At 42.3% G+C, this 9,836-nt stretch overlaps 1 protein-coding gene across 1 annotated transcript in view; it reads left to right on the top strand.

Moving 5' to 3' along the window:
- Positions 1-8,241, top strand: part of TGFBR3 (transforming growth factor beta receptor 3) — a 195,393-nt gene extending 187,152 nt beyond the window's left edge. The window contains exon 17 of the mRNA XM_080800856.1: positions 5,846-8,241. Coding sequence (XP_080656982.1) covers positions 5,846-5,964 — 119 coding nt within the window. The 3' untranslated portion in view covers positions 5,965-8,241. The remainder of the gene's footprint in view (positions 1-5,845) is intronic.
- Positions 8,242-9,836: the final 1,595 nt, after the last annotated feature.

Here is a 9,836-nt window from a genome sequence, read left to right on the forward strand (position 1 = left end):
AGAGTAAACTTCCTGTATTCCTCCCCACTGAGGAAGGGTAGAGTCCCACCAGACAAAGTAAAGAAGGGGATTTAGGGAAATCTCACTGCTACTTATACGGAAGTCAGCCAACCCCAGTGCTTGCCGCACCTTGTTTACTCTCTCTTTTGGGGTATCTGATGCCACCATTTCTTGAGTTTTTGAGGGCTCTGGGTTATGACTTGGTTGTTTCTCAGCTTCTCTTACTGTTGGCTTAGGTTCTGGCTCTCTTAAATCTGCTAAGTCACTCACTCATTTCTTTACCAGCTTCCAGTATTTTACTGCTTTGGTCTCCATTTCCAGTTTTATTTCTTTGTCTGTTTGTTTTCCTCCTTCTTCTTTCTTGCAGGTTTATGCCTTTTAATTTTAATGAGATTTTCCTCTAGGCCTATGTGTAGGTTGCAATTCTGTACCAGTTAATGTCTCGGTCTCTTGATATCCTAATTGTAATGATTTCAATCGCTCATCCGTTAAGAAGAGTGAATTAGACCACTTGTAGTTTAGAGAAGTTTCTGGTCACTGTTTATCAGTTTCTAAAGTTGTGCCTCCGCATTCGCCAAACTAAAACACTTTCCTTTGTAAACAAATCCATGCAGGAGGATGGGTTAGATGTTGTCATTATTTATCTTTGTACTTTATTTAACTTGCCTTGTGGCCCCTGAACAGAATGTACTCAAAGTCTGATGATAACAAGAGGAAGAGGGAAAAGCAGGGGGCGCTGGGGGAGGCCTCCCTCCATGTGTGTCTGTACAACCCTTGGACTTGAAGCTCTAGTTTCACTGCTAGTCTTGTTACCTGAGCCAGGTACCTTAACCATGTTTCCTTTTGGTAAGCATAGACCTGATCCCTATTCCGCAGGGTTATTGGCAGTAAGAACAAGTAACAAGAATACATGTGAAAAGTCTTCTGAACTCCCAAGTGCTACAAAAATGTAAGATACTGAAGGGTTCTCAGATGTGTAGGCAGAGGAAAAAAAAAAAAAAACTAAGAGTGGAAGGAATGCTGCATTTCACAGAGAAAAATAAAATGCTGAGGTCTCAAATTAGGTATGCCTTTCCTAATCCCTCAGGCTTCTATTCTTCTATTCAGCAATCCTCAGATGAACATACTGTGTGTTCTTAAAAAGCAGAAGTCAACACACCCTTAGGATTATCCGAGTCAGGTAAGAGCTTTTAATTAGGAGCATCTGCCCTGGCTTCCTATGTTTCTAGAAGTCTGAAGTTTCTTCAAGCTCCCACGTTTAGTCCAGGTAAAGAGAGAAGCGGCAAGATAGGTGTGACTGAAGTAGGGGGCAAGAGACTAAGTCCCAGCGATCAGAAAGATACGGGTGGGAACTCTGGTGTGACTGTAAAGACTTCAGGATCCATTCGCAGCCACATGCACACGCTAAGTTCAAATAAGATAGCTACAGGGGCCCCTGGCTGGCTTAGTCGGTAGAGCAGGTGACTCTTGATCTTGGCGTCCTATGTTGGAGCCCTACGTTGGAGCCCTATGTTGGAGCCCTACGTTGGGTATAGAGATTGCTTAAAAATGAAAATCTATAAGAAAAATAAAAAATAAAGATAGCCACAGAAAACCAAAATGCAGGAGCACATAGGTTGGCCATACTGCAGGAATATAGAAAGAAAGATATAGGATATTTTTAAAGCTTTTAAACTCCTGCCTTAGGGGGCACCTGGGTGGATCATTTGGTTATGTGTCCGCCTTCAGCTCAGGTCATGATCCCAGGACTCTGGGATCAAGTCCCGCATCGGGCTCCCTTCTCGGCAGGGAGCCTGCTTCTCCCTTTCCCTCTGCTTGTGCTCTCTGTCTCTCTGTCAAAAATGAATAAATAAAGTCTTAAAAATTCATTCATTCATTCATTCATTCCTGGCTTGGAATATTTCCCCCTTTCTTCATACATGATAACAACATCAAATTTACCCCTCCTGCTGAGTTTGCCTGCAGAGGGAAAGTCTTTTAGCTTGGAGAGTAGGGAGGGACAATTTTTGAAAGTGATAGTGATTGACAATTTCTATAAACTAACGGTAGTCTAGGTCACTTTCCTTACAGGAGTAAGCTTGTAAAATAATTACAGTTAGGATATCAAGAGATTGAAAAAAAAAAAAGGATATCAAGAGATTGAAACATTGGCTGGTTCATAATTGCAAGCAACACATAGGCCTAGTGGACAGTATCTTTTTCTTTCTAGCATCAAGTAATATTAAATCTAAATCACCCCCGGCATATGGTTTTCAATCCAGTGCTTAAGTATCTTCCAAAAAGGAGATTCCATAAATTCCCCTTATAACTAACCAATCCCCATAATCAGCAAGTTCTTTTCTCTGTGACCTAAATCCTCACTGCTACCATTTAAACTGATTTCCTCACGATCTGCCCTTAAGAGAGAAAGAACCGCTGTCTGCTCTTCTTCATATTAATCCTCTTTGGGTGATATTTGCGAACATTCTCCTTTGGGCTAAATGTTTGGGATTCCTCTCACCTTCCTTTAAAATTCTTCTGTTGTTCTTTACCAATAGAGCCTCTCCGTGTTATTCACATCTTTCTGTGATAAAGTTTCTTCCCCACGACCTGCCCGGCCGTGCTGAAAGACGCAGAGCTAAGAATCCAGTTGTAAAGTAGACTGCCAAAGAGGTGGCAAGAAATCAGATCTGGACAACTCCATGCCAAGCTAAAGAAATAAAACAGATTATCCCTTAAGAAATGTATTTTTCTATTTCTGAAATAGAAATAGCTCTGCCAATAGCTCAGCTCAGCCACAGGCAAATATATGAGCCAGGTCAAATTAGTTCCAAACACCCTCCTCCAGATGCCTCCTCCTCTACTGTCCTTCCTCCCCATATCTCTCTTCCTCAGTGGGGTGTGAAATTTTAGGAGCAAAATGTGAAGACTGAACACATTTCTTCTGATGGCCAACTCTGATGTTTATGAGCAGAAAAGATCCTTCCTTGGACTCCTGACGTTTGCTAAGTGGGGCTTCCCTGCTTAGTCCTGCGGTCCTCGCTGCCCATGTTCTCCAGAAGAAGGGCGGTTGGTTGTGTTCATCACCCAAGGGATGTGTTAGAGAAAGTCAGTGCTCCAAGAAATGAGAGGTCATCATGATAGCAGAAAACCAAAGGGCCCGGCTTAGAAAACCCAGGGGAACTCCACTGGCTTTTTAAGCAGAAGTGGCTACACATTGAACTTTGTTTCTCATGGTGACTTTTTCTGTAGCACCACCTCCATCTGACAACGAAAAACTTTGTCTTAATTTCTCAGAAGGTAGAAGTTTTTTAATAACTTGGTTATATTGAGAAATCTCATGTCTTACATGTGAAAACAGCCACCATGGTAGAAGAAGGTATTTTCCATATTTCTGGGAAGATTCTCAGATAAAGATTCTCCTTGCCTTGGCACATAATTGGCTCAAAGTCAGTAGACTGTTTTTTTTTGTTGTTGTTGTTGTTCTAATTTTTTTCTCCCTGAAATATAGTTGACACACAGTGTTATTTTAGTTCCAGGTGTCCCAACATGGTGATTCTACAAGTCTATACATTCTGCAACATTCACCACCAATTGTAGCTACCATCTGTCAGCATATAATGCTATTTTGAAGTCAGTAGATTATTAGGTTAAGTTGACTTGTCCGCCATGGTGAAATGCATCCTACAATCTTGACTCTAGGGGGCTTCTTTGTTTTGAGCTTTCATTTTGGGCAGTGTTTTACATTAGCACAAGAGTTTCCAAAACTGGGAGTTGAAAGACCTTTTTAATGGGCACTGATTAAAATAAACTGGCATGGCAACAAATTGTATTTGGCAAATAGACATCAGAAAGCAAATATTCAGACTTCCTGGGCAGGGAGCAGGACTGGCACTTTTCCTGACTTGGAATAATCCAGTTCTGGATGAGACACTTGTTTGTTGTGGATAGATGAGGCCGGGCCATCCTGCTTTAGCTGCTATCAGGCTGCGCAAATGAAGTCCAGGTGAGCCAGAAAGTGAAGGTGAAGTGTTGATTCCTCCTGCTTTTCTGGTGTATCCTCTGTTTAAATGGGGAAAAGATGTTTTTAAAATGTGCTTCACGCAACAACCACATTTGTCCTTCTAATTGATAACATAAGGATCCAGTTGGGTGTGGATCAACATGTGGGTTTAAGGGAGCTGAATTTTTAAAATATATCACGAATTGTTCAGGTCTCTGGAGGCTTTTGGTTTTTTTGTTTTGGGGTTTTTGTTTTCATTTGGTTTTTGACATCAGAATAGCTAAAAGATTTGATTTCCCTCTAGAAATAAGCCCCCACTCTGGGGAAGGCGAATCTCTGGCAGAAAAGTCACTGTCAATAAGGCAAACTTCCCCATCTTTAATTACATACATCCATGCAGGGTAGAGGGCAATGCTGGGGAGGGTCCAAAATACAGATTGCCAAAAGAAAGAAAGAAAGAAAGAAACCAAGAAGAGTGAAAATATAGTTTCTCTGCCTCTGAGGCATATTGACCCCCTATCCCATCTCTATCCCACCAATCCCAGAAGAAAAGATAATCAGAGGAAATCCAGCACGGGCCAAATAATGCAGTGAGCATAAAAATGCCTGGAGGTTGATGCAGACATCTGTTGTCGTTGTGTGGTTTGTGAAATGGGTGGCAGGGAAACCTGTAACCAGACGCAAGGGCACGAGCCTGGTCTACATTTCCCAGAGCTGCTTTTTTGGCAGAGTCTTTTGAGGGGCCCCAGCAAGGGAATGGAAGTAAGGGGCTACGATCCCGTCCTTGAAGGGTAGCGCCTTTGCTCTGTGAGTTTTTTAATGAAGCAGCCAGAGGGTTGCTTATCTCTTTGGCTGATAGCTGTGTGTTTCAGCATGACAGGAAAGAGGAGGCTCATTCATAAACAGACCTGGCCCTCTGGGGCTTCCCACACTGGAGGAGGAGGGGAGGGAGACCGCTGACCAAAAGTTTATTAAGTTTATGCTGCGACTTTGGAGAACATGCAGTGTTTTTCATTGGAGTGTTGATCACTTTTCCCTACGCAGAGCCATTTTCTGAGGGCTGCCCTGAGACCATTTTCGCTGAAGAAAAGACTTCGCTCTAGGGCCTTTTGCAGGGCTAAATGCAAACCATGTGTGTGACCCGGGGGTTCCTCCTCCTCCGAAGCACTGCACATTTGGCACAAGGAACGTGCTTCGTTAAAATGCAGTGGGATGTCATGAAAAGTGGGATGCTTCATGTGTTAGGAGATATTCTCGCTGCACCCCCAGTGAACTGGAGGATGGAGGATGTGGTTCCCTGGCATCCACACTCCCCATGTGCTCACCTCCTTCCCCAAAAGGTTTTTCTGGGAGCAGTTTGCCCTAAACGCCATTTCTTGGGTGGGCTGTGTGCTTGGGACACACAGCTCTCTTCTGCTACAGCTCCGGCAAAACCAAGGCTCCCCACCCACAGTTTGAACAAGTAGATTCAGAAAAAGGCCCCCAAAGCGGCAGGTCTCTCTTGCTACAGTGTAAATGTCTCACCCTGCAAACTTCTCTGTGAGAAGAGACAGGTTGGTTCCTGAGTACAGGGGCTGGGCTGTGGGGGCAGATGGTGGTACTTTCTTCAAAGGTCCGAGGCACTGAAATCCTGAGGACTCGGTATCCTCTGTCAGGGTCTGAGTCACTAACACTGCCTGTCAGTCCGCTTGAAAACCGTTCTCTCTTGGCCACGCAAGAGGCCCTAAGAACAACAAGCAAACACCAGCGCACCTAGCAACTTTGTGTAAGGCCTGGTCAGTTTGCTTCTGCCCGCTGCTGGTAGACAGGGAAATGTACTTGTCAGTGACTTTGTCCCTTGTCCCTTTTCTTCCTTCACGGCAGGAGAGACCGCAGGAAGGCAGCAAGTCCCCACCTCCCCACCAGCCTCGGAAAACAGCAGCGCGGCCCACAGCATCGGCAGCACGCAGAGCACTCCCTGCTCCAGCAGCAGCGCAGCCTAGCCGGGGCCCTCACTGCGCATGTGGGCCTGGAAGACCTCGTGGCCGTGCCCTTGTAAAGAGAGAGTGAATTTCCATCTAAAGACCACCTGTTGTATTCATCCCCCACCCCCCTCCCCCAGGGCAAATACACATGTGACCCCGGGACTTCCATAAGACACTAGAACTCACACGAGAAAGCCGAGGTGGTGGCCTTCTCTACCAGCCCCGTGCAGGCCTGGGGGTTTTCAATGTGAAACACATGCCAGTTTTCAAAAATGCTGCTTTGTCCAGGTAAGACTCTCCACAAACTGGGGCCCTGAGATTGACCCTGATGCAAGGAGTCGGTAAGAGGATAATAAGCAGACGGTAGGACCCGTGAGGAGATATGGCCAAAGATTCTTGTGTAACTGAACCAAGATGTAGGACAAAAGGAGTTCTTCAGGATTTTCTAAGTGTGTTCCTCCACGTCTAATTTGCACCTTTTGGATGCACACTTCTCACTTTGCTGTCACACCCTCTGGGGGCTGATGTCATCGGCTTGACGGGTGCTGCCCTCAGGGACTGCATCCGGACACACAGCACAGCAACATTCCTTTCTGGGGCCCTGGGCCAAAACCTGGCTGATAACCTCATCAGCTTCCCCCTTCTCCCGCACTCACACACCGATTGCGAAAATGTCTTAATGCAAATTTGGGATTTCTTTATAAGCATCTAGAAATTGGAAATGGCCAAAATTCTGGGACTGCAGATTTGGGCCCATCGATGACCTTGTGTTCTAAAAAACTAACCTATAGGTGGGGGCAACTTTAGTTTTAAAGTAGAAGAGGAATTTGCACAGTAATGTATATGCAAGTACAGGTATAGACTGTCATTTGGCACGTTCATCTTCTCAGTTAAAAAAGAAAATTCATTCCCCTTTTTAAAATATCCTATGCCTCCAAGTTGGAACTTACTCTTAAAGTATTTGGGAGAATTAGTGTTTCCTCTCAAAACATGTCGGCCTTTTTAATAGACCCTTTTGTAAAATGCAAAGCTCTTGTTCGTGCAAATGCACGGCAGATCCTGTTGGATTCCGGTTGGTTATCTGAACAGGGTCACCAGTTCTGCCAAGAAAGTGCTGAGATCTGGAAAAGGGCACTCATTTGGACTGCTTTAGTTCTCTTGCCTTAAATATTTTCCAAACTCAAGAAGGATTTGAGGTGGATTTCATTAAAATGGAATAATATGATGCCACTTTGCAGCTAAAATAAGCTCAACTGATACCTCTGTGTTTAAAAAAAAAAAAAAATGCCAGAGGGAAACTTCATGCTAATTCATTTACTACTGAGGATAGCTTCATTGCAAGTAAATACTAACTTTTTTTCAGAATTCTCCCAAAAATGACTCTGAAAACTACAAACAGGAAAGGCTAGATTCTACCCCCAAAATACTCATAAACAAATCTCACCACCCTTAAAATAAGGAAGTTGTGCCTCTTTCTCTGAATGGAACCCTAAGTAGGAAATGTTGATATCACCCAATACCTGAAGGCAGTGTCTATAAGGCACATAAGTAGGTGGAGATACTGAGTCATTGATATGATATGATAGATCCGACTAGTCACTGATAGGACAGGCTTGTCACCCAGTCATAGAGTAATACTCTGATTTGAGAAGTGTAGATATTCAATCTGGATAATATGAACCAAAACAGATTACTTGAGGACAACGATTTCCAGGCTGTCTACGTTAACTTCTTGAAAATTTTGCAGATTTCCACATACAAATGAAGATATGAGATTAGAGAATTTATTTCCTTCAGTTAACTTTTTAACACAAGGGTATCAGAATGGAGGACTTAGATGATGCTACCTGTGTTTGAAAATAATGCGCTTTGCCTAACCTTCAGCAGAATGTATTGTTTTAGCATATTCTATGTATAAAAAAGTTTAAAGATGTCTTCAAAGAAGACTAGAGTCTTTAAGTCACTTATAGCTATATTTTACTACAAAAATTTGTGTATAAAGATATATTTAAGTGTTTTCGATAAATTTAAATTACTCCATATGAAATGTTTAATTTCAGTTACTGTGAATTCTTTTGATCAGTTCTTTGCTGTTTAAAAAACCCTTTCCATCCTACAAAAAAGAAAATTAGCCATTAAGAGATATTAAAAGATCCAAATCTTCAGATGGACAGGGTTAAAACCTTTTGTGATTATAATAAGTGTATATTTTTGAGAGAGATGCTACATTGCCAATGATTTTATAAATAATTTAAAATTAATTTACAAATTTATAGATGCAAACCAAAAGATTTTAAAAGAAAGAGAAGAAAAAAAATCCTTTTATTTGTTTAGGTCTTACTGCCAGAAGTATTATTTAGATCAAGAAATCTGTATTGATAAACCTGATCCCATATTAATTGGAGAGTGAATGTCATTAAATATCTCAGAACTGTCTCTAAAAAAACGTTTCTAAAGAATAGTGTTATCTCCCTAGCTTCTTATTACAACGTTTTCAATCGCTTCATACTTCACAGTCTCAATACAAAATACAAGCTATACTTTATAACAAGTTCTGCAAGTTTCTTTAAAACTGTTGTTATATTCCAGTTAAATGCTTCTGTCTACAAAGTCTTTCGTTACTTCTGCAGGTTACACCCTAATTCACAGAGACCATTTGGCTTTGTTTGTTGTTCAAGCTAAAGCTATTATTGAAATGCTCTAAACGAAGGCGGAGGGTCTGTGTAATGCCCTCCCGCTTTTCACCATGTGTTTACCAGCAGTTACTCTGTATTTTAAGAGTTAGAGACATCTTCACTCTGAGCTGTTTCTATAGCATTTTCTACACAAACAAGTGAAGATGGTCTTTTCCTTGTCTGTAATAAGATTGTAAACCCATTTTCTGTGTGTGTTCTGTAGTGGGCATGATTGTGGGTGTGGGGGGAGGGGGCGCGCACATGCGTGCCAGCCTTTTCGTACTGTAACTACCTCATGGTGTGAGTGATGCTTCTACTGCCGGGTGTGTTAACAGAGCACATTTTGTTGGGTGACGAGTGTGTGTGTGACCTTTTTCCTGTTTGTTTTATCTGGGGGTTGTTCATGAAACTGACAGATGTTTTTCTAAAAAGGACTATTATCAGTTTCCAAATACAATACTTCTCTCTTCTGGTTTTTCCTGAGTGAGCCTGATTTTGTTGCTGTTTTTCATCTATCGGGGTAAAAAGAGTACCCTTAAAATCCCTGTGGCCAGTTTGAACACCCCTGTTGTATTCTTTTCTCTGTTCAGTGTGTTGGCAATTTTATGAACATGCTTAGATGTATAGTTTTGATAACCACAGTTTTAAGTCCTTTATCTGTGCATAATAAAAAAGATATATACCAATTTATTAATGCCTGTCTTGTTTGGTTATCATTAAATTCTACCATCAGGATGGTGTAACTTTTTCCTTGTGACTTTCTCCTAAATTGATCCTCTGTTGCAAATGCATTTATGAGGAGGGGAGTGAAGAGGCTAAGAGAAAAGCCTAACTCAGTAGAGCAGAGAGAAAGAATGGATAGACCAGAAGAAATGTACAGCAGGAGCTGTCACTATTCTCGGAAAAATGTGGCGGGAGACCCAGAAGTGGGTGTCAGCCCCTGCATCCATTCCTGGCCTTTCTGTCCACCTCCTGGAACCGAGGAATGGGAAATAATAGTATTTTGGATCTCCACATACCCCAGTGATGGTTCCAGCATTCTCTATGGACCTGGATGACCACCACCTTTTAAATGCCTGAGCCAGAAATCTGGAAATCTAACTGGAATCCTCTTTGGCCTCCCACCACCAAATTAATAAGTCCAAGTTTATTCAACCTCTTACTTCTACTCCTGCTGCTATTATCCAGACTCCAAGGCCCATTATCTCTTAAACT

The sequence above is a fragment of the Martes martes genome (assembly GCF_963455335.1).
Source record: "Martes martes genome assembly, chromosome: 4".
Lineage (NCBI taxonomy): Eukaryota > Metazoa > Chordata > Mammalia > Carnivora > Mustelidae > Martes > Martes martes.